Source organism: Monodelphis domestica, chromosome 3 (genome assembly GCF_027887165.1).
Source record: "Monodelphis domestica isolate mMonDom1 chromosome 3, mMonDom1.pri, whole genome shotgun sequence".
Classification (NCBI taxonomy): domain Eukaryota; kingdom Metazoa; phylum Chordata; class Mammalia; order Didelphimorphia; family Didelphidae; genus Monodelphis; species Monodelphis domestica.
In genome coordinates this window covers 92,568,030-92,593,526 of record NC_077229.1, presented here as the reverse complement: position 1 = coordinate 92,593,526, position 25,497 = coordinate 92,568,030, and the positions used below count along the sequence as shown (strand labels likewise).

At 37.7% G+C, this 25,497-nt stretch overlaps 2 protein-coding genes across 9 annotated transcripts in view; both read right to left on the bottom strand.

Moving 5' to 3' along the window:
* Window positions 1-7,853: 7,853 nt before the first annotated feature.
* LOC130458069 (uncharacterized) lies at window positions 7,854-13,714 on the bottom strand. Its single transcript, XM_056820992.1, has 3 exons — window positions 13,691-13,714; window positions 11,900-12,172; window positions 7,854-9,227 (listed from the first exon to the last, which is right to left on the bottom strand). The coding sequence occupies exons 1-3, from the start codon at window positions 13,712-13,714 to the stop codon at window positions 8,838-8,840; spliced, it is 687 nt and encodes a 228-aa protein (XP_056676970.1). The 3' UTR covers window positions 7,854-8,837.
* Window positions 13,715-14,106: 392 nt separating this feature from the next.
* Window positions 14,107-25,497, bottom strand: part of ACSBG2 (acyl-CoA synthetase bubblegum family member 2) — an 86,308-nt gene continuing 74,917 nt past the window's right edge. For all 8 annotated transcript variants that reach the window (XM_056822542.1, XM_056822545.1, XM_056822543.1 and 5 more), the window contains 4 exons: window positions 17,269-17,486; window positions 15,815-15,954; window positions 15,389-15,635; window positions 14,107-14,362 (listed from right to left, as the gene is read on the bottom strand). In XM_056822542.1, the coding sequence (XP_056678520.1) occupies window positions 14,289-14,362; window positions 15,389-15,635; window positions 15,815-15,954; window positions 17,269-17,486 (679 nt within the window). In that variant the 3' untranslated portion in view covers window positions 14,107-14,288. The remainder of the gene's footprint in view (window positions 14,363-15,388; window positions 15,636-15,814; window positions 15,955-17,268; window positions 17,487-25,497) is intronic.

The following is a 25,497-nucleotide window of genomic DNA, read 5'->3' as shown; positions in this document are numbered from 1 at the left end:
TCAAGAAAATCATGCCTTAGCAGAACCAGGAGAACCTTATACACAGAGACAGATATAATATGGCACAATCCAATGTAAAGGACTTCTCTACTAGCAGCAATGCAATGATCCAAGACAATTCTGAGGGACTTATGAGAAAGAATGCTATTCACAGCTAGAGAAAGAATTGTGGAAGAAGTAGAAACACAGAAGAAAAACAACTGCTTGATCACATGGGTAGATGGGGATATGATTGGGGATGTAGACTCTAAATGATCACCCTAATGCAAATATTAATCATATGGAAATAAGTCTTGATCAATGACACATGTAAAACCCAGTGGAACTACTCATTGGCTACAGAAGGGGAATGGGAGGAGGGGAGGGAAAAAACATGAATCATGTAACCATGAAAAAATATTATAAATTAATTAAATTAAAATTTTCAAAAAAAAAATCATGCCTTAAAAAATTAGAATTGGGTATTGGGCAAGTAGAAGCTAATGACTCCATAAGACATCAAGAAACAGTCACATCAAAAAAATAAAAAAGAGGCAGCTGGGTAGCTCAATAGACTGAGAGTCAGGCCTAGAGATGGGAGGTCCTAGGTTCAAATCTGGTCTCAGATCCTTCCTACCTGTGTGACCTCAGTAAGTCACTTAATCCCTATTACCTAGCCTTTACCACTCTTCTGCCTTAGAACCAATACATAGTATTGATTCTAAGGTGGAAGGTAAGGATTTTTTTTAATGAAAAAAAATAGAAGAAAATGTAAAATATTTAGATACAGGAGAAATCATCTAAAAATTATTGGACTACCTGAAAGTCATGATAAAAAAAAAGAGTTTAGACATCATCTTTCAAGAAATTATCAAGGAAAACTGATGTGATATTCTAGAACCAGAGGAAAAAAGACATTGAAAGGATCCACTAACCACTTCCTGAAAGAGATCCCAAAAAGAAAGCTCCCAAGAATATCATAGCCAAATTTCAGAATTCTCAGATCAAGGGGAAAAATATTGTAAGCAACCAAAAAGAAACAACTCAAATATTGTGGAGCCACAGTCAGGATATTGTAAGATTTGGCAGCTTCTAAATTTTACATTGGAAGGCCTGGAATATATTACTCCAGAGGGCAAAGGAACTAGGACTTCAACCAGAAATCATCCACCTAGAAAAAAATGAGCATAATCCCTCAAGGGGAAAAATAGGTAATTCAATGAAATAGAGGATTTTCAAACATTCCTGATGAAAAGAACAGGGCTGAATGTGAAATTTAACTCAAATACAAGACTGAGGAGAAGCATAAAAAGGCAAACAGGAAAACAGAATGAAGGTATTCAGTAATCTTAGATTCTTTACATATCTATATGGGAAGAATTAATTTTTTTAACTCCGAAGAACTTTATCATTTTTAGGGCAGTTAAAAGGAATATACATAGAAAGAGGGCAAGTGTGAATTGAGTGATAGAATGACATAAAAAATTAAGGCATGAGAAAAAGGAATGAATTGAGAGGAGGTGGGAAGGGAAAAAAGAATGGGATAAATTATCTCACATAAGAGGCATGAGAGAGCTTTTACAGTGAAAGAGAAGATTGGGGAAATGAAAAAAGGAGCACATGAACCTTATTCTCATCAGTATTGGCTCAGTAAAAGAAGAACATAAATGAACATTTGGGTATAGAAATCTATCACCCTATAGGAAAGTAAGGGGGGAAGGGGATAAGAGAGGTGGAGCTGTTAGAAAAAAGAGAGTTAATTGGGGAGGGTGGTGGTCAGAAACTAATCAGGAAGAAATAGGATAAAGAGTAATACAGAGTATTCATAATGGTGCAAAAAGTTTTTTAAAGGCCTCATTTTTCAAATATAGAGAAATGAATTGAATGGATAAGCATATGCCATCCACCAATTGATAAATGGCTAAAGGATATGAATAGGCAGCTCTCAAAGTAGTTAAAATTCTCTATGGTAATGCAAAAAATGTTCCTGAACCTTAGCAAGTAAGTGAAAAAGGCTTTTATTTTTGTTTTAGGGAAAGGTCTCCACGAGGGGAAAATAGAATATTGTCGGCTTTAATTTGATTTGTGTATTTTAAGAGACAGTTGGGAAAATGCTTGATTTAGAAGTTGAGTTCATAGCCCAATTCCTGGCTCTGTATTGCCCATGTGGTTATTTCCTTTCTCTCTTAGGACTTTGCTTTTAACTATAAACTAGCAGGATTTGATCTCTAAGGTCCCTTTCAATGATAAAACACTATAACTCTCTATAATTTCACACGTGAATGGCAAAAGGCCATTCATGGAGGAGGGGTATCACGTGGAGGAGAGAGGCAGAGTGTTACCCTGGTATCCATGAACTATTTAATAAAGTGACCCAAGGCAGAATGGCCATTCTGAGATTTATGGAAAGACTTAGTCAATCATGGCCCAGGATGAGACAACATATCTCCATGGAAGAAGCTCCCATGTTAGTGAAACCATGGATCCTTCAAAGTAGTAAAGATGTGAGAATCTGAGAAAAGAAGGAAAATTTCAGGCTGATCTGGGGTTAGAAAAATGTTTTTGTATTAAAATCTAGGAAGATATTTGCCAGGATAACATAAAAATACGCCACAGAGGACTCCAAGGAGGCTGCTTTCCCAACCAAGAACAGAAACCACAATGGGGAGTCAGCAAAGAAATATTTTATTGATGGCACTGGTAAAAGGCAAGACCAGGGACATCCAGGTTCCACCGTCTATTTTGGAAGACACAAGTCTCAGGTAGTCTGGTCAAGGAATGACTGCAGATTTTCTGATCTACCCGGTGAAGGCCAGTGTAAGATTTAAATTAATATCCAATAACTCCAAGTATTAATTCTATAAAGTTTATTAATAATCCCTTGAAGTAGAATAAAAAGGAAAGGATAAAAAGGAAATAGAAGTATAAAAACCCAATTATCTAACAAAAATAAGGCCATGTGAGTAAGTTCTCCTACCTGGCCCAAAGCCAGCTTCCACAGCTATGATCATAGGAAGAAAGAGGGGCTACACAAACTTACATTCTCCCTATGTTAGCACGTAACATGAGAAGGAACATGGAATGCTGGGAGAGAGAGTCCTGGGGAGCAGATTCTATTACACAATTCCCCCTGTGATTCCAATGGAAAATAAGCATGGAGAAATCCCCCAAATTTACATGCCTAGTTTCCCCATGGAATCAGTACACAAAAACAACTTATATCTCTAAAAATCTTTAACTATATCTTTGCACTTTCTAAGGAGAAATTACAATGATTTGGGGATAAGAGGGAAATAAAAGAGAAAAAGAACAAAACTAATGTTTGCTAGGCACATTGACAAAAAGCCAATTAGGCATAAGAGTGTACATTCAAAATAATGCATTCAACCCCCCACAGTACAATTTTACTACATCCCAAAGTTCATTCTGGATCTTTTGGTGCAGTGTGTGGTTTCTGCAGGCTTCTCTATGGAGTCTTTTCCAAACAGTTCACTTTCTTGATTTGTGGGGGTAGCAAGTTTCTTATCCTAAAATTCCTCTCAAACAAGAAAATTTTTTATAAATCTAGAATTTTGTGATAATTAAACAATCACCGCTGAGAAGAGTGTTGACCAACACATGGATCACCTAGGGAAACATGGCTGAGTTATGAGGTATGTGAATCAATTGTTAAAAGGAATTTTAAAACATTAAAAAAAAACTCAAATATAAGGAAAAAAGTCAAAATTAAATAGTATATAGAAATTCTGAGTAAGCAAGAACAAGACCGTAACAGGTTCTAGAATCAGAGCCCAATAAAGTGATTTATGTCCCACAAGCCTGTAGGATCATTACAGCAATTTGCACTTACCCAACCAGCAGCCAGGAATACAGAAAACTGTCACTCTATGAAAGACAGAAAAGGGACTAGATTTTGTAGCAGACAGGAAATAGCATTCCCTGGTCTGATTTTACCTTTGCTCTCAGGGATAGGGGAGCCAAAATGGCAGCTAAACTGAGGTACTTTGTCTGAATCTGGCACGGGGAAATCTTGCATCTGACATTGTCAAACAGCCGTTTCCTTGAACCCCAAAACAATTCCTCTGTCTTGGTGCAGATTCTCATCAATCCCACGAGGATTGGTTGGTCTCCTTGACCTTGTGCTTCTTGGCACTGTATAATGGCTCTTTTGTGATCCCTTCTTCTGAAATCAGACACAATCATTAATTAATGTCCCATAATATTTAACAATCAATGGCATATTTCCACAGTCTAAAGCTTTTGGGTATGCATTAATATTAGGTCTAGTGGATATTGTAAACTTATATTAGTGCAAAATAAAAAAAAACATTAATATTGGTAACGTACTTCAAGTACAAAAAATGAGAGAAAAAAGAAAACTAAAATACTCTATTGAACATACAAGGAAAAGTAATAATAAAAATTTAAAAATATATATTTCACAATCAGTGACACACTGTATTTTCCCAAGGAGAGGCACAATACAAAGGTTTTTCACCCAAAAATGAGATCTATTTCCTTTTTAAATTTGCCATGATCCACAGTGTGAGTGCAAATGATTTTTATCAAGTAATAGTTTTTCAAAATAGTAGCACAGCAGCTAATGCACATTCAAGAAGTACCAAAATCCCCCGAATCACAAGAGCCCAGTTAATGACAACAGCAAACAAACCCACTATCATTAGGATTCACATGAGTCTCTATAGCTACTGAAGCTCATGGATATTTGTCACAAGTTCTCCAGATCTAGCAAACCTTTCAACTTTGGCTGAGATATTTTTAACAAAGTCTTATTACTGTCATAATTTCAAAATTTGGCAGGAGAGTCCAGAAAAAAACCTGTGTACTAATGATGAAAACTTTTGGGTCTAAAGTGTCACCCAGAATCTAGATTATTCTGTTGGAGAGGTAGAGTAAGCTGAAGAGTTCAAAATATAAAAACAATCCAGAAGCTACTAGGCTCCATGGAAAAATGCTCCCTTTTCAGGAGCCATCCAGGGGTACCACACCCCCTAGGAAAACCTTCCCACCCCCCCATATGAGACTGTAACAGCCATAAAAGGCATGCATTTATATGTCCCATTCATTACATTTTTATAAATGCAGAGGTTGGGAATACAACAGTTCTTTGCACCCTTTACCTCTTGTTACAAACAAGTCAAAGTTAGGCAAATGATCAGTCAGAGGTAGTGGTGCTCCTAGATATCTAAAAATCACTTCTGAAGAACTGTTAAAACCAAATGCTGTACACAGGCTGTAACCAGTTTGATGGATTCTATCTATCATCATCTATGTGACAATTAACAAAGGCAAAAAAGTAATAAAAGGCCATTAAGGCAACATGTGAACTCAATGGATCTGGTGACAAACCCAGCATCCATAAGGACCTATGGTTTTGCCACAGAAAAGGGTTTGTCCAAGTTGTTTATGTTCTTTTTTAATGGTATTTTCTCCAGTCCAAGCAAAGGACAGTACAAATAAAAACAGTGCAAAACATAGTAACAGAAAGTGATATAGTGTAACAGAATATTATAGATTAAATTAATATGTAAACTTAAAAAACAAAATTAAATCTTAAAGCAAACAATAAACAAATATAATATATGTAACAGGATACAGGCACTGAATTCAAGAGTCTTTTTCTCCAATTCTGATAGCTATCTGTTAGAGACTTCTTCACTATTTGGAGGGGAACAAACTGAAACAGTTAACATCAATAAGGAAAGTGGAGTCTGAAAAGGCTTAAAATTCACCTCCAGACTCTTTAAAGTTCCTTCCCCTCCCAATATCATCACCCATTTAGATTGCTTTGGTCATACCTCTGGCATTCCCTATATCTACACTAGGCAGAGTGTGGATGAACCCCATATTGGATGTGTTGCAGAGACTGGGCAGGCCCTCTGAATCTTGAGATTACTCAAGCTAACAGCAAAGACAAGTGCACTCAGGAACAGTAGGAAGAAAAGATATCCTAAAACTTTGGTGATACACTGCTCTTTCATAGAGTAGGCCATGCTTGCAATTCTACTTATTAAATTGGTTGCAAAAATTGGGACATTAATGCATTGCTGGTGGAGTTGTGAAATGATCCAACCATTCTGATTGGCAATTTGGAACTATACACAAAGGGTTATAAAAGACTGCTTTCCCTTTGATCCAGTCATACCACTGCTGGGTTTATACTCCAAAGAGATAATAAGGAAAAAGACTTGTACAAAAATATTTGTGGTGGCAAAAAAAAATTGTAAAATGAAGGGATGCCCTTAACAAATTGTTGTATATGTTGGTGAGGGAATACTATTGTGCTGAAAGGAATAATGAACTGGAGGAATTCCATGTGAACTGGAACAACCTCCAAAAATTATTGCAGAGTGAAAGGAGCAGAACCAGGAGAACCTTATACACAGAGACTGATACACTGTGGTAGAATCAAATGTAATGGACTTCTCTACTAGCAGTAATACAATCAATGATCCAGGATAATTCGTAGGGACTTATATGAGAAAGAGCACTATCTACATCCAGAGGAAGAGGAAGAAATGTGGGAGTAGAAACACAGAAGAAAAGCAACTGCTTGATCACATGGGTTGATGGGGATATGATTGGGGATGTAGACTCTAAACAATCACCCTAGTGAAAATAATATGGAAATAAGTCTTGCTCAATGACACATGTAAAACCCAGTGGGATTACATGTTGGCTATGGGAGGGGTTGGGGTAGGGAGGGAAAGAAAATAAATCTTTTAACCATGGAAAAATAATCTAAATTAAATAAAACTTTCCAAAAATAAAAAGGGTGGGAATGTCTTCTCTCTTTTCCTTTAAGTCATATTTATTCTTTGTAATATTACAACATTCACTTTTGATTTTTACAACATTCACTTTTGATTTTTAAAGTTGTATTATCTATTTACATTGTTATAGTCATATATATTTTCTTGACTCTAAAAAAAAACATTTAATTGGTTGCAATCTACTTCCTGTCTGTAGGTGGCATTATGCACTGGCTAAGAGTAAAGTGAAGAAGTTTGGAAGAGATAAATCTTCCTTCCCCACTAAGGGTAAAAACCCCAGGGAGCCAGTTGCTTCTACTGCCATCTGGGCAGGGAGTTAAGACAGTAGAAGTGTTTCCTCAGGCAAAAGCCTTTAGGAAGCTAATTACTGCATAAGAGAAACACCTGGACTTCCAAGGCAGCAGCAAGCACTCAGGTTTTAGCAATGCAAGGGAAAGAGGGATTTATACCTCAGCTTCTGCACATAAAATGGCTTAAAAGGACCCCTAGCCAATGTGCTGGTCAAACGTGGGAGGCAGCAACAGCAACAACAGCAGCAGCAGAACTAGGGTTCTAAAGTCCAGACTTCTGGTCACCACATGTAAGATTTAAATTAATATCCAATAACCCCAAGTATTAATTTTATAAAGTTTATTAATCACTTTAAGTAGAAGGAATAAAAAGGAAAGAATAAAAAGTAAACAGAAGTATAAAAACCTAATTAACAAAAATAAGACCATGTGAGTAAGGTCTCCTAACTGGCCCAAAACCAGCTTCCACAGTTGTGATCACAGGAAGAGAGAGAGGTGGGGCTACACAAAACTTTTATCCTCCCTACATTAGCAAGTAACATGAGAATGAACATGGAATGCTGGGAGAGAGAGTCCTGGGGAGCAGATCCTAATTACACACCAACTTTGTCTCCTGGCAAGATACCTCCAAAATGATCAAGTCCCCTGCCAAGCCATCTATTATATGGTGGTACCCCTCACTGGACCCCTCAAAAGCCAGAGGCCTTTGACTCAGCAGGGTATCTTCAGAGTGAACAGTGCTATACCTGAGAGGTGTAAGATTTAAATTAATATCCAATAATTCCAAGTATAATATTTTATGAGATTTATTCATAATAACTTGAAGTAGAAGAAATAAAAGAAACAAAATTATAAAGCCTAAGTAAAGAACACATGGGTAAAATCCTCACTCTCACAACCTCCACAGCCATGTTTCTGGGAGAAAAGAGAGTGGGGCAGGATGACACAAAACTTTATCTCCAGAACGTAAGGACTTAATACAAGAACAAAAGTGGGATGTTGGGAGAAAGAGTACTGGGGTACAAATCCTAATTACACCATCCCTACTGTGATTCCATTGGGAAATGAACAAATGAAAATCTCCCACATTTATATGCCTACTTTCCTGAGTGAATCAATACATATAAACAACTTATATCTCTAAAGATCTTTAACTAGAGGTACATACAATATTACATTTTCTAAGGGGAAATTACAATAATTTGGGGATAAGAGGGAAATAAGAGAAAACAAAACCAATGTTAGGTACATTGACAAAAAGCCAATAAGAGAGCAATCCCCTTTGGCATAAGAGTATACATTCAAATAAATGCATTCAACCCCCAACCATTTAATTTCACTAAATCCCAAGTTCTTTATGGATCTTTTCGTGCAGTGTGTGGTTTCTTCAGGTATCTTCATGGCGCCTCCTCCAAACAGTTCACTTTCTTGATTCGAGGAGGTAGCAAGTTCCTTATCCTAAAATTACTCTCAAAAGAATTTAAACTTTGCATTATAGATAATACAATCCCCCCTGAGGAGGATTTCGACCAAACGTGGATCACCCAGGGATACATGGCTGAGTTATGAGGCATATGAATCAATTGTCAAAAAGAAAAAAAAACCTAAAAGCATAAAAAAAGAAAATAAAAGAGAAAAAGTAACTTCTAGAAGAAACATAAAATTTCAAAGTCTCATGTGTAAAAATTCTAAGTAAGGAAAAATAAACCTATAACAGGTTGTAGAATCAGGGCCCAATTAAAATGATTTATCTCCCTCAAGCCTGTAGTAGCAATTATGCACTTACCCAATCAGCAGCCAGGACTACAGAAAATTGCCACACTATGAGAGAGAGAGAAGACGGACTAGATTTTTGAAACAAAAAGGAAATATCATTCACTGGTCTGATTTTACCTTTGCTCTCAGGGATAGGGGAGCCAAAAAGGAAGCCAAACTGAGGCACTTGGTAGAAGTCTGGATCTGGCACAGGGAAATCCTGTGTCTGACATTGTAAAACAGCTGCTTCCTTGGACCCCAAAATAAGTTCAAGTCCCCAGTCTTGGTGCAGAATCTCATCAATCCCATCAGGATTGGTTGGTCTCATTGACCTTGTGCTCCTAGGCACTGTGCAGATTAATTTTGTGCTCCTTGGTAATGTGCAGTGACTCTTTTGTGATCCCTTGTCCTGGAATCAGACACAATCATTAATCAAAGTCCCATAATATTTAACAATCAATGGCAGGTTTCGATAGTCTAAACCTTTGGGGTATGTATTGACATTAGGGCTAATGGACATTTTAAACTTATCCTAGAGTAAAATCAAAAGCCATTAATACTGGTAACATGTGCTTCAAATACCAAAAAAAAATGAGAGAAAAAAGAAAACTAAAATATTCTATTGCACATACAAGAAAAAACAATAATTTTTTTTTAAAATCAAAAGATATAGTTCACAATCAGTGGCACATGGTGTTAGCCAAGAAGAGGCACAATACAAAGGTTTCTCACTCAAAAATAAGATTCATTTCTGTGGAAAGCCATCACCTGTGCAGTCTGACAGAGTCATAGTCTGGGGAAATGAGGTCTGCAAGGCAGCCCCCAGAAAATGAGACCCCACTGATCCCCCTCTGTGACTTCTTTCCAACTTCCCTCACTAATGGATAATTATTGTTCTCCCTCCAATACAAAAGAAATAATATGAGAGTAAATATTTATAGAATATATATATATATATACATACATACATATATGTGTATATATATATATATATACACATATATATCCCACCTTAATTCTCCCAGTACAACATGGTTATCTAAACATTTTCTTTTTAACTTGGCCATGATCCACAGTGTGAGTGCACCCAATTTTCAAAAAATAACAGCTTTTTAAAATAGTAAAGCAACTAATGCACATTCAAAGAAGTACCAAAATCCCCCAAATCACAAGATCCCAGTTAACGACAACAGAAAACAAACCCACTATCATTAGATTTCACATGAATTGCTGTGTGACATTTGAAAAAACCTTGGAAGCTCATGGATACTTCTCACAGGTTCTCCAGATCTAGCCAATCTTTCAACTTTGGTGAAGATATTTCTAACAAAGTCTATTACTGCCATCATTCCAAAAGAAAAAGAAAATTCTCTGTACTGCTGATGAAAACTGTGAGTTTAAAGTGTCACCAAGAATCTAGATCATTCTGGTGGAAGGGTAGACTAAGGTGAAGAGTTACAAATATAAAAACCCATCTAGGGGGTTACAAAGTCCCCTGAGTAAACCTTCCCACCTCCCAAATGAGATTATAACCCATCATGGAGGTAACCAAGCCACTTGGAAACCTCCCTCCTCTGGTATGAGACTGTAACAGTCATATAAAAGACATGCATTTATATGTCCCATCAATTGCAATGTGGAGGCAAGAAATTCTATAGTGAAAATCACTTCTGATATCTCTTCCATTACATTTTTATAAATGCAGAGGTTGGGAATACAACAGTGCTACTGCGCTTCACACCAACTACTAAGTGAACCCTTACCTCTTGTTACACACAAGTCAAAGGTAGGCAAATGATAAGTCAGAGGTAGTGGTGCTCCTAGATATCTGAAAATCACTTCTGAAGACCCCTTGAAATCAATTCAGATTTTCAACTCATTAAATTCTCCAAAGGTTGTATATAAGTTATAACCAGTTTGATAGATTCCATCCATCATCATTTATGTGACAATTAACAAAGGCAAAAAAAGGAACAAAAGGCGATTAAGGCAACATGTGAACTCAATGGATCTGGTGACAAACCCAGCATCCATAAGGACCTATGGCTTTGCCACAGAAAAGGTTTTGTCCAAGTTGCTTATGGTGTTTTATAATAGTATTTTCTCCAGTCCAAGCACAGGACAGTACAAATAAAAACAGTGCAACAGAATATATAGCTAATAGCCAAAACAGAGTAACAGAAAGTGATATAGTGTAACAGAATATTATAGATTAAATTAATATGTAAACTTAAAAAACAAAATTAAATCTTAAAGCAAACAATCAACAAATACAATATATGTAGCAGGATACAGGCACTGAATTCAAGAGTCCTTTTCTCCAATTCTGATAGCTGTGTTACAGAGACTTCTTTAGTATTTGGAGGAGACAGTTAACATCAATAAGGAAAGTAGAGTCTGAAAAGGCTTAAAATTCACCTCCAGACTCTTTAAAGTTCCTTCCCCTCCCCAGTATCATCATCCATTTAGATTGCTTTGGTCACACTTCTGGCATTTCCCATACCCACACTGGGCATAGTGTGGATGAACCCCATATTGGATGTGTTGTGGAGGCTGGGCAGGCCAAAATGGCAAAGGAGTGTAGGGAGATGAATCTCCCCTCTGAATCTTGAGATTATTCAAGCTAATAGTAAGGACAAGTGCACCCAGGAATAGTAGGAAGAAAAGACACTCCAAAACTTTGAGCTGTGTGAGCTCCGTAATGCTCTCAGGGAACAGGAGTTGTTTGAGATAGGCAGGAAACTGGCCCATGCTTGCAATTCTACTTCCTATCCATAGGTGGTGCTATTCTATCATGTACTGGCTAGGAGTAAAGTTAAGAGGTTTGGAAGAGTAATCTTACTACCCCTCCCCCCACAGGGATAAAGCCAATGGCCCCATGACACCTCAGTTCCCCACCTCCACAGCCAGGAGTTTGGAAGCCTCCCCCCACCCCCGCCCCTGGGTTAGCCAGGCTAGGTTTGGGCTAGATAGCATGGAAAGGCTGCTCCACACTGTGTTCCCCTGCTGAAAAGCTGCTAGCACAGGTTTAAGACCCATGTGGTTGTAGGGAGGGGTAGCCCAAAAGGATTTGGATCTCACCCTTCTGGCAGGAAAAAGAAGGTGCTTCCAAACAGCTCTCAGACCTTCAGGCAAACAGCAGTGGTAGATGGGCCATGGCAGGAGCAAGGAGAGTAATAGCGTGAACTGCAACAGCTTGTGGACAGCAGAAATGGTGGTGGGAGGACAGGAGGCTACAGGCTTGGCTTCTCCTGTGGGCGGATCCCCACCACTGAAAAGAGTCTCCCAGAGGGGGAAGATGAAAAGTGCAGCAGCAGAGAGAAAATGTGTTTTTTTTTCAAAATAATCAACTTCCTATCTTTACTCAAAGGCTATCTTAAAAGAAGATCAAGGATTTAAATTAATGTCCAATAACTCCAAGTATAATATTTTATAAGATTTATTAATAATCACTTGAAGTAGAAGACATAAAAGAAACAACTTTAGAAAGCCTAAGTAAAGAATACATGGGTAAATTCTCCTGTCTCACTCTTACCCAACCTCCACAGCAGCGTTTCTAGGAGAAAATAGGGTGGGGTAGGGTCACACAAAAACTTTACCTCCAAAACTTAAGGACAAAATGTGAGAATGAAAGTGGGGTGCTGGGAGAGAGTCCTTGGGTACAAATCCTAATTATACAGAGGTGAGAATACCTAAATCGAAATCCAGCCTCATTTACTTGCTATATTTCCCTGCTTTAGTTGCCTCATCTATAAACTGGGAATAACAGTATCTACCCCACAGGCTTAAAATAAAATAAGACAATTCTTTACAAGCCATCAAATCTCCTAAAGATGTTAGCTATCATGGCTGTTATAGTACTCACCTACTATGGATACAAAGGAAAGGCTGGGGATTTCTCTGGGCTTATGCTGCTTTTAACAGGCTAATAAACCTAACCACAACTTCCAAAAACCCTTACCTTCTGTTTTAGAATCAATACTGTGTATTGGTTCCAAGGCAGAAAGTAAAGTGGTGAGGGTCTTGTCCAGGGTCACACAGTTAGGAAGTGTCTGAGGTCACATTTGAACCCAGGACCTTCCATCTCTAGTCTTGGCTCTCAATCCACTGAGACACCTAGCTGTGCCCCACCACTTCCTTTTCAAAAATCTCATCAACACTTTATTAGGAGTTGGTTGGACCTCATCAAACTTTCCTGATCATAAAATGGGGACTATAAGTCAAAAGCTAGATACTGTCTAGTTCAACCCCATCATTTCACAGTTGAGCATTGCTATTCAGCATCCAAAGTGTGGAATGGAGATCAGTTGCCCTACTTGGGAAGGTCAGTGGGAAAGAAGCAGCGTCTTTGCAGCTTCAAAGCCCAAGTTGGAATTTCATATCTGCCATTTATGTTCATGTTACTTTTGGGCAAATGATTTTCTCTTTCTGGTCTCTAGTTTTTCCTTATCTGTAAAATGAGTGATCACTAAATCTCTTTTAACTCTAAATCTGAGATCCTATGTAAAAAATGTAACCTGTACACAAGCATCCATACCTAGCAATCCCACCAGCTTGCATCCCTGAAATGACCCCTTATTCCACACTGCACTTTGTCTTTGGTGGATTCCAGGAAGGGAGTCAAATCCCTGAATTGTGCAATGGAGAAATATTTTGGGGACAAGAGTCTATGGGTTGGGGCAAAAATTGTAATCAGCTACCAATTCATGGATTCTCTAGTATGATCCCTGACTCAGCTATCTTACGGATGCAGTAAGGCTGGTCTAATTTACTATGGCTTCTATCTGAGCAAGGACCAGGAAGAGGCAGAGGGGCTGAGTCACCCACAAGGATATCAGTTCTGCAAATTGCAGCCTACTGACTGCTACCTACCAAGAATCTGAAAGGATCACCCATCAAGCTGTTAAGAGTGAGGAGAGAAGGGAGGAGAAGAGATTCCTGTTTGCCTTTTAGGATGTTGTGACCTCCAATCTTCCCCTAGATGTACCCTGACAATGCTGGAGAAGGAGGTTTGTGTGTTTAGTATACTCAATACAAGAGGCCCATACCCATATCCCTACCCTCTCCTTGCTGGATGCAGGTAGACAAGGTATTTGACATCCAATGCTGAAAAACTTTGGTAGAAAATAAATGAATAATTGGACATTCTCTGACCCAAGATCCCTCCATGGAAAGAAAGTGGGGAAGGGTGGAGGTACCTGGATCCACCTGCCCAAAGCCCAGGTTTCTCAAGCTCAAGGAAGTTACTCAGACCACATGGAGGACTAAGCACCCAGAGATATAATGGATTGTATACAAATAAGAAAACTCTCTTCATTCACTCTCAGAGAAGGATGTCCCACAGATGGGCACATGGACAGAGACTCATCAGTGTCAGTCTGTAGGATTGGAAATATTCATTGCACAACCTACCAAGCTGAAAAAATTCGATGTTACAATGATGGTCAGCCCCCGGCCAGTTAGCCTGAAACTATTGGTAGAAGCTCCGGATCTCTCGTTCGTACATTTTGGATACCATGGGCCTCTTCAGTTTTGTGGTGGGTCCTAAAAGAGAAAAGTCAGACATACTAGGCTTTTCTCCCACTACAGTGAAGTGGAAGTTGCTGCTAAGGAAAGTCAGATTTGGGGCCAGGAAAAGATGCCCTGGATCAAAGTCTCATAACCCTCCAGGCCAGATGGCAAGATTTGGGAGTCAGGAAACTCAGATCCCAATCCTGGCTCTTCCTAATCTATAAAATGGAGGCATAAAAAACCTCTACTTGCCTTCCCTGTTTGGTGGTGAAGAAGATGCTCGTATAAATGTTGAAGTGTTCTATAAAGAAAGATAATGACTACAGGGGATGAGAGAAGCAGTGAGTAACCTTAGAGGGCAAAGGTAGGTGAAAAGGGAGACCGATTGGATTAGCTAAGGAAAAGGAATCTTTTATTCACCCATGCTATAATGGAAAGGTAATGAATGACCTTAGAGCAAAGTTTCCTAATCTGGGGTCTAGGAACATTTTTTTTAAATATTCTGAAAGCATATTTCAAAAGAATTGGCTCCCTTTGTAATCATGTGTATTTTATTTTGTATTTGTACAAATGTTATTCTGAAAAGGAATTGATAGTCTTTCAAACTACCAAAAGGATCCAGGACATGGAAAAGGTAATGAACCCTTGCTTTATAGTCAAGAGACCTTCACCTTCCCAATGCTCAGTTTCAACTCTAAAAAGAAAAGGCTATAGAAGATGTGATTCTGAGGTCACTTCTAGCTTTAGAGCTATGACCCCAAGTGTTTTGTGTTTTGGGGGATGAGCAGGGTAAATGCCTTTCCCTAATACCACACAGCCTCACTACTCTAGGCATAGCTAAGTTAGGATCTCAGGTCCCAAGGAGGACCAGCCACAAGGAAAGGAGAATGGAAGAAATCAATGCCCAGCTAAGGGATTATTTAGAGTACGTGGGCTTGCCTAAGTTTTAGGAAGCTTATGAAACTAAAATATCCCCAGAAATCCACATCCCTTCTTCCCTGCCCTCTTCACACCCCACTCCAAACCTGGCCCAAAGAACCCTATACAGACTTTGCTTACCCAGCTCCCCACCAAAGATGGAGAAGTCTTTTTTTAATAGCATCCACTTTTGGATCTTCTGAGCATTGGATATGGCTTCCTTGTTGACGGCTGCAATGCCCTTATCAATGGCAGCATAAACAAGTTGATCTCTGCCACCTACAATGTCTGACACTTTTTTTGCAGAGCTGCCCAATTTCCGGCAAAAATCTATGACTTCAGGTGTAAGCTCATCTTCAGGTTCACCAGTGTCTAGGTTGATCTGGCACTGTTGAAGGAGATATCAATGGCCATTCTACCCCTTGTTCCTGAAATTACCCTAAATGTCCTCAAAAGAGGTCAGTTTGGGGAGTCAGAGAATGTGGGGTTCCATCTTGTGTCCCAGAGCCCTAATTCCAAGACCTTGCTGCCCCATGGAAAATCCCCATGCCCCAGAGTAAAAGTTACCTTAAGGGTTAAGAGCATGCTGAGAAATTTGGCCTTGTCCCCCACCACCATGGCATAGCTGATTATTGGAATCTTCTCCTTGACCAAGTCCTCAATCGGGACAGGAGCAATGTTCTCCCCTCCAGCAGTAATGATGAGCTCTAGAAAAAAGCAGTGGATTTTCTTCCAAGATCAACAACTCCAGGACCAAGTTAAAAAGGACAAAAGAAACATCTGCTGCATAGAATTGAACTTAGATCAAAGTCAGGAACCATAATATTCATCATCATCATAAATAGCTAACATTTATATAGCATCTACTATGTGCCAGCCTTGTGCTAAGTGCTTTACAAATATCTTATTTGATCCTCACAATCCTGGGAGGTAGGTGCTATTGTTAACCTCATTTTACAGATTATAAACTAAGGCAGACAGAGGTTAAATGACTTGTCCAGGCTCACACAGCTACTGATTGTCTAAGGCTGGATTTGAGCATAGGAGCAGCCAGATGGGCCTAGAGTCAGGAATACCCAAGTTCAAATGTGACCTCGGAGGCATTTCCTAAGCTGTGTGACTCTGAGTAAATCCCTTAACCTTTGTCTGCCTCAGTTTCCTCAGATTTAAAACCAAAGGAAAAATGGTTTTAAAGTGAGGCAGGGAGAGTTGCACAAAGTCATCAGCCTTACTCTCTTACAAAGTCATCAAAGTCCAGTAGCAAGACATAAAGATGACATTCAATGGCTTGGGATAGTGGACGACAGTGGCATCTTGGAGGTCTGATCAAGTTCTAAGTACTCCACAGTACCTGCTTCAGCCACCTTTATGACTATTGGAACAAATTGTTCTCATCCACCCATTCCACCAGGGGAAGTCTTAACATGTTTGGAGTAGACACTCCACCTAACTTGCCAATAGGCTTGTGGCCTGACCCAATCATTACATGGTTCAGCTCATCTGTGGAGATGGTTTATTGAGGGGTGGCTTCTGGTCATGCTATAGCTTCTTGGAGTCACAGGTGAGAAGCCCTGAAAAGAGCTCAGTAAGCCCTCACACTAGAGTGCTAGTCCTCCTTGAGTACTCATACACCCCCAAAGAATACCATACTGTATAACAATGTGCAATGTTCTTATCGATTGAACTTTATTATTATCATAAATTAAACTACTTTTACATATGGGGTCAGTTGGTATTCATTTATATTCATAGTTTCAATCATCTGTGGTAGATCTTGGAAAGTGTCCCTCACAGATATGGGGGGCCCAGAGTTGGCATAGGGATAAAAGTAAGTATCTGTAAAATGCTTAGCACAGTGCCTGGTATAGAGTAGGAGCTTAATATTTACTTTCTTCCATTCATCAATCCTTCTTTCCCCCTCATTCCCTTCTTATCTTTCCTTACTTCCTTCTTCTCTCCATCCTTCCCTCTTTCTTTCTCTTCTTTCTTTCTTTCTTCTTTCCCTCCCCCCCATGAATTACCTTTGATCCTGCCTGTGATGTATAGGAAGCCAAGGGCATCCAGCTTCCCAAGATCCCCAGAGTGGAGCCAGCCCCATTCATCAATAGCCTCCATTGTCTTCTCTTCCATGTCCAGGTAACCCATGAAGACATGGCGGCCCCAGAAGCAGACTTCCCCAACACCATCAGAGTCTTTCTTGTGCAACATGTTCTTACAACCAGACATCACCTTCCCACAACTAAAAAAAGACAAGAACACACTTAAAAACAAGTCCCCTTTAGTCAAATCACCAACTCAAGCCTGGAGAAAGCAAGGCAGGGGAATGGGGAGGGCTATGACCTTGAGTCAAAAGGGAAAAAAGTAAATCTTATCTCTGCTATTTACCCAACTTGTGACCTTGGACAAGTCAATTTTCCTCTACAGGTCTATTTCCTCTTCTATAATATGGGGACAATAATTCTTGTGCTACCTGTATAACCAATATCAAATTACTTGCCATCTCAAGGAGGAGGGAGGGAGGGAAGAAGAAAATTTGGAACTAAAAAAATTTTAAGTGAATATTTAAAACTTTTTACGTGTAATTGTAAAAAAGGAAAATGTTTTGAAAAAGAAAAAGAAAAGTGTAAGTTATTCCACTTGCTCTCATTTCAATGGTGCATTAAAGTTTTCAAAGAGCTTTCTACATAATAGTCTGATGAAGTAGGTAGTACAAAGATTAATACCCATTTTACATATGGGGAAATTGAGGCTTGCAAAGTAAGGACTTGCAAAAATAGGACTTGCAAAGTAAGTGTCCAAGCCCAGATTTGGATGAAGTGCTTGCCTGATCCCAAATTCAAAGTTCCTTCTACTTTTACAATCAAGCAATAAACATTTATAAGAGCCTACAAAATGAGTTGCATGCAGGGAGCTAAGATGACAGAGTAAAGAATGCTTTGTTCACCTAGACCCTATACACATACATATACACCCAGAAAACAAATCACATCAAAACAAAGGAAAGCAAGAGGAGTGTGTCTCCTGTGGTAAGATGAGAGAGTAGCCCAGGAAGTCCAGCAATTGTGGAAACAAGTAGAACTCAGACCAGTCCAATATGCTGCTATGGGGTTGGAGACAACAAAATGGCAGAGTGGCAATGAGCCTGCAACTTGCAACATGGGTAGTAAAGGTACAGCAGGCATGAAAACAATACACTTCTTTGTGTCCAGAAGCAGTAAAACAACAGAGCAAAGGACAAGTCCAGATGATAACACAACAGGGGAAATGGCAACAGGAAAAGCATAATCTAGCTGGACAAAATAGCTACAAGCTTCATCACAGAAAGTCAAGAGAGCCACCCACTCAACAGACCCATTTCAGAAAACAAAGGTAGCTAGACCTATCCCAAATACCAGAGAAAAATATTCTGCAAGCTTGTATTCCCTCTCTCTTCTTCTCTCCCCACTTCACTCCAGGAGCAGAGAAAAACTTCAACAGATAGAAAAGGTAGCAGGGGTGGGGGTGGGGGTGGGGGAAGAATAACAAGAAAATGAGCACATGACAAAGAAAACCTTGATCATAGAAAGTTCCTTCAGTGTCAGGAAAAATCAAAATATGAACTCAGAAATGGATAGCAATACCAAAAAGGAAACATGTGAGGCCTCAAAGGAAAGTATGAAAGAATGTCAGGCCCAGAAGAACCCTGGAAGAATATGAAAAGCTAAAAAATAAAATAATAAAAGAATTGACAGAAAAACTCAACTGGGGAAAAATTCACTTTAGAAATCAACTCTCTACAAACTAGAATGGGCCAAAAAGAAATGAAGGCACAAAAACATACTGAAGAAAACAATTCTCTGAAGACTAGAATGGAGCAAATGGAAATGCCATTGAAGAAAACAACTCCTTAAAGAATAGGAATGGACAAATGGAAAAGGAAATATAAAAATTCAAGGAAGAAAATAATTCCCTAAAAATTAGAATTGCATGAATATAAGCTAATGAATCCATAAGATATCAAAAAACAATAAAATAAAATCAAAAGAATGAAAAAAATAGAAGAAAATATGAAATACCACATTGGAAAAATAACTGACCCAAAAAATAGATCCAGGAGAAATCATCTAAGAATTGTCAAAATACCTGAAAGCCAAAATTTAAAAAAAAAAAAAAAGACCCTGGAAATCATATCAGAAATCATCAAGGAAAACTGCCTTGATATCCTCAAGCAAGAGAGAAAAAGAGAAATTGAAAGAATACATTGATCACCACCCCCTTGAAAGAGACCCCAACATAAAATACCCCACAGGACTATTACAACCAAATTCCAGAATTTCCAAGCCAAGGAAAAAAGTACTCCAAGAAGCTATAAGGAAACAATTCAAAAACTGTAGAGTCATAGTCAGGATTACAAGACCTAGTAGCTTCTACAGTAAATGACCAGAAGGCATGGAATATAATATTCCAAAAGGCAAAGGATCTAGGAATACAAGCAAGAATTACATACTCAGTAAAACCAAGCATAAACCCTGCAGGGGAAAAAATTGATGTTTAATGAGATAGAAGAATTTCAGAATTTCCTGATCCAAAAACAGAGCTGAAAAGAAAATTCAGTGAACAAATTTGACACTCAAGAGCAGGATAGCAACATAAAATGAAAACTCAAGGGTTTTGATAAAGTTGAATTGAATACTTGGTAAGGTGATAATTGAGATACTTATGATATCTGTGATACTTGAGATACTTAAAGTACTTGAGATATCCCAAGGTATTTAAAATACTTAAGAACTTTATCACTACTAGGGCAATGAAAAGGAGTACATATAGAAAGAAGGAAGGGAATAAGTTCACAGATGGACTGATATCCAAAAAACATTTTAAAGCAAGAAACGAGAATGAGGAATACATGGGAAGAAGAGAAAAGGAGAGCTAAAAGGAGGTGAACTATCTTTCATGAAGAAGTGCATACAAGTCAACACAACAGAGAAGATGGAGTGGGGCAGCAGGTGATGCTTGAAACTTACTCTCATTGAAATTAGCTCAGAGTGGGAATAACACCTACACTTAGTCAATTAGAGAATCCTACCTTAACCTGTTGAGAAGTAGGAAAGAAAGAGGAATAAGAAAAGGGGAATGGACGAAAATCGGGGAAAATTAGGAGAGGTATTGGTTGGAAGCAAAACATCTATGAACAAGGAAAGGGTAAAAGAAAAGAAAAAGATAAACAGGTAAAATAAGATGGAGAGAAAAATAAAATAATCATAAATGTGATTGGAAATGGGATGAACTTGCCCATAAAATGGAAAAAGATAACAAAGTAGATTAAAAACCAGAATTCCACAATATGCTGTCTACAAGAAACACATTTAAAGTAAGGAGACACACAGAGTAAATGTAAGGTGCTGGAACAGAATCTACTATATCTCAATTAAAGTAAAAAAGCAGAGGTAGCAATAATGATCTCAGAGAAAGCAACAGTAAAAACTGATCTAATCAAAAGATATAAGGAAAGAAATTACATCTTGATAAAAAGCACAATAGACAATAAAACAATATCAATATTAAACACACATAGGCAAGTCACTTAGCCCCAGTTGCCTGGCCCTTACTGCTTTTTGGCTTTGGAACTAATACTTAGTATTGATTCTAAGGTAGAGGATAAGGGTTTTTTTTAAAGGCCAGATGAATTCACAAGTGAATTCTACCAAACATTTCAACAATTAACTCCTATACTACATAAACTGTATGGAAAAATAGAGGAATAAGGAATCTTTACAATTTTTATGACACAGATATAGTACTGATATCCAAAGCAGGAAGAGCTAAAACAGAAAGAAAACTATAGACCAATCTCCCTGATGAACATTGATGCAAAATTTTAAATTAAATACTAACAAGAAGATTACAGAATTAAATCACAAGAAATATATGCCTTGACTATATGGGTTTTATACCAGAATGCTTCAATATTAGAAAAATTATCAGCATAATTGACCATATCAATTTTTTAAAAAGCAGAAACCATCTCAAGAGATGTAGAAAACACTTTTGACAAAATGCACATTCCTTAAAAAAACAGAAAATATTGGAGTTTTCCTTAAAGTGATATAAACAGCATTTAACTAAAACCATCAGTAAGTATTATGTGTAATGAGGGTAAACTAGAAGCCTTCCCCCAAAAGATCAGGGGTGAAGCAAGGATTCCTATTATCACCAATACTATTTAATACTGTATCAGAAATTCTAGCTTTAACAATATGAGCAAAAAAAGAAATCAAAGGAATTATAATAGGCAATGAGGAAATAAAGTTATCACTCTTTCCAGATAATTTGATGGTATACATAGAAAACCTCAGAGAATTAACTAAAAAACTAAAAGAAGTAATTAACAATTTTAGCAAAGATGCAAGATGCAAAAGAAACCCACATATCATCAACATTTCTATTTGCCACCAACAAAGTCCAAAAGAAAGAGATAGAAAAGGAAATTCCATTCAAAATAACTATAGATGATATAATATACTTGGGTGCATAACTAAGAAAAAACCAAACCCAGCAACTATAGGAACACAATTACAGGACATTTTTCACATAAATAAAGTCAGTCCTAAACAACTGGACAAATATTAATTGCTCATGGATAGGCCAAGCCAATATAATAAAAATTACAATCCTACCTAAATTAATTTACCCGTCTAGCACCATACCAATCAAGTCACCCAAAAACTATTTCATAGAGCTATAAAAAATAATAAAATTCATCTGGAAGAACAAAAGGCCAAAAATAAGGAAATCAAGGAATGTAGGAGACCTTGCCATACCAGATCTCAAACTATACTATATATAAAGTGATAATAATCAAAACAACATGGTACTGGCTAAGAAATAAATAGTGGATTGATGGAATAGCTTAAGAAATCAATACACATTAATAAATGACCACAGTACACTCGCATTTGATAAACCAAAGATCCAAGCTTTTGAGGGAAGATCTCACTATTTGAAAAAAACTGCTGAGAAAACTAGAAAAGAGTATGGTGGAAACTAAGCATAAACCAACATCTCACAACATATACCAATATAAGTCAAAATGAATACTTCATCTAGAAATAAAGAGTGACACCATAAACAAATTAGGGGAACATAGAAAAGTTTACCTGTCAAATTTATGGATAAGGCAAGAATTTATGACCAAACAAGATAGGGAGAACATTGTGAAAAATTAAATAAATAATTTTGATTACATTAAATTTAATTTTAAAAGGTTTTGTAAAAAAAATCAATGCAACCAATATTAGAAGGGAAACAACAAATTGTGAAAAAAAATTTATTGCAAGTGTCTCCAACTTTCATTTCTCATCTACAGAGAGAACAAGTCAAATTTATAAGAATACAAAGCATTTTCTAATTGATAAATGGTCAAAGAATATGAATAATCAGCTTTCAAAGGAAGAATTTAGAACTCTTTATAGTCATGAAGAAATATTCCAAATCACTATTTATTAGAGAAATGCAAATTAAAACAACTCTGAAATACTAACTCATACTTATGAGATTGGTTCTGACCAAATATGAAAAAGAAAAATGATCAATGTTGGAAGGGAGATGGGAAAATTGGGGCATTAATACACTGTTGGTGGAACTGTGAATTGATATAACCATTCTGGAGACCAATCTGGAACTATGTCCAAAGGGCCATAAAACTATGCATACTCTTTGACCCAGTTAATACCCACTGGGTCTATATCCCAAAGAGATCAGAGATAAGAGCTTACTTAAAAATATTTTTAGTGGTTCCTTTTGTAGTGGCAAAGAATTGGGAACTGAGGAGATTGGGGAAGGGCTGAACAAATTGTGATATATCACTGTAATGGAATACTATTGCACCATACAAAATGATGAACAGGATGAGTTTAGAAAAACCTGAACAGACTTGAATAGAACCAGGAGGATGCTGGATATAGTAATAGAACTACTGTATGACAATCAACTATGAAGGACTAAAGTATAATCAGAAAAATATCCACAAGGGACTCATGATGAAAAATGCTATTCACAGCCATAGAAAGAAATGTTGGAGTCTGACTGCAGAACAAAGCATGCCATGTTCCACTTTGTTTTCTTCATGAGTTTTTTTAATTGTATGTGTGATATGTGTCTTTTATCACATATGAGCAATATGGAAATATATATTGCATGAAAGCACTAGTATAACCTATATCAGACTATTAACCACCTCAAGGAGATGGGAAAATAAAGGGAAGGAGGGAATCTGAATCACAAAATTTTGGAAAACCATTGTCAGAAATTGCTTCTACATGTAATTGAAAAAAAAATTTTTTTTAATGTTTAAGAGTCTAGTACATGAGAGTTTGCCTTACCAGGAAAAGCACAGTGGGGAGCAGGATCCTACCCCTCATCTCATATCCTTCTCTGTCCCCTTCTCCAGGATATCCAGGTAGTTTTGATCTACACAGGGAACTTTAGTGACGTTGCTGACAGAAGACAAGTAAAATGTCAAGAAGCCAGCAATGGGAGAGCCCAGGAATAATAGAGGTTCCAGGAGACAAAGGACTCCCAAGAAAAGGGTGATGCTTGTTAGAGGCAAGATAGAGTAGAAAGAATGGTCTACTGGATTTGGAATTGGAAAGTCTGGATTCAAATTCTGGGTTTGCTATTTACTACTTTGTGACCTTAAATAAATTACTTCACCCTTCTGAGCCTTGATTTCACAGAATCAAGGGATCTCCAAAGTCATCTGATCTAAAAAATATTTGAAAAATAATTTCCCTTTATTGTATACACAACTAATTTCTACCTAAGTCTTCCAGAAAGAGGGTACTCACTACCTCTTCTTTTTTTTTTAAACTTTACCTTCTATCTTAGTGTCAGTTCCAAGACAGAAGAACAGTAAGGGCTAGGCACTAGAGGTTAAGTGACTTGCCCAGAGTCACAGAGCTAGTAAATACTTGAAGCCAGATTTGAACCAAGGTCCTCCTGACACCAGGTTCTATCTTCTGGGCCACCTAGCTGCCTCTTAGACAAGATTATTTTAAATAATGGAAACCTAATTTAGGGAGGGTAATGGCAATTACTGAAAATCAGCATGAGCTTTGTCAAGATTTTAATCATTTAACTTCTGTTCCCCCTTGTTTTCTCAATTGTAAAATGGGAATAATAACAGAATCAACTCCCAGGGTAGTTGGGAGATCAAATAAGATATTTTTAAAGCACTTAACACAGTGCCCAACACATAGTAGTAGGTACTTGATATTATTGTTATTATTATTATTTATAAAACCCTTACTTTCCATACTTACTTTCCAATACTATGTATTGGTTCCAAGGCAGAAGAATGGTAAGGGCTAGACAATGGGGGTTAAGTGACTTGCCCAGGGTCACACAGCTGGGAAGTGTCTGAGACCAGATTCAAACCCAGGACCTCCCATCTCTGGGTCTGGCTCTCAATCCACTGAGCTACCCAGCTGCCCCTATTGTTATTATTATTAATGATTACATAGGAGTGAAATCTCAAGTGCAGTGCCCTCTACATAATTAACTATTTTTCAACATTTTTATTTGTAAGTAGAGCAAAGCACAGATGGGCCACTTGTCAAATCTGCAGATAACATGAAACTAGGTTGAAATCAAAATATGGATGGCCAGTGTTAGGATTCCAGAGGGCCTCAAAGAAAGTAGAATGATAGTCAAAATCCAATATGATGAACTAGATAGGGATAAATATCAAGTCCTATATTTGGGTCCAAATAACCACTCATCTAAGTACAAGATGAGGAAGATTTGGATAGACAATAGTTACTGTGAAAAGCAATCTTGGAATTTAGGTGAGTTATTGTTCAATCTTTTTTCAGTTGTTTTGATACTTTGTGACCCCATTTGGAGTTTTCTTGGCAAAGATGGTAGAGTAGTTTGCCATTTCCTTTTCCAGTTCATTTTTTAGGCAAGGAAACTGAGGAATACAGGGTGAAGTGACTTGCCCAGGGTCACAGAGCTAGTAAGTGTCCAAGGATAGATTTGAACTCAGGAAGAGTAGTCTTCCTAACTCCAGGCCCACCACTCTCTCCATAATAATTCCTGTTAAGAATGATCTTGCAGTTTGGGTGCACCTTAAGCTTAAAGAATAGATAGTGTGACATGAGAGCCAAAAGAGAGCTTTATGAACAAATTCAGATCAAAGAAGGAAGAGAAGTAGATCATTTTCTACTCCTACAATAATATTATGGAGAAAAATCACTTTGGAAAACCTTAAA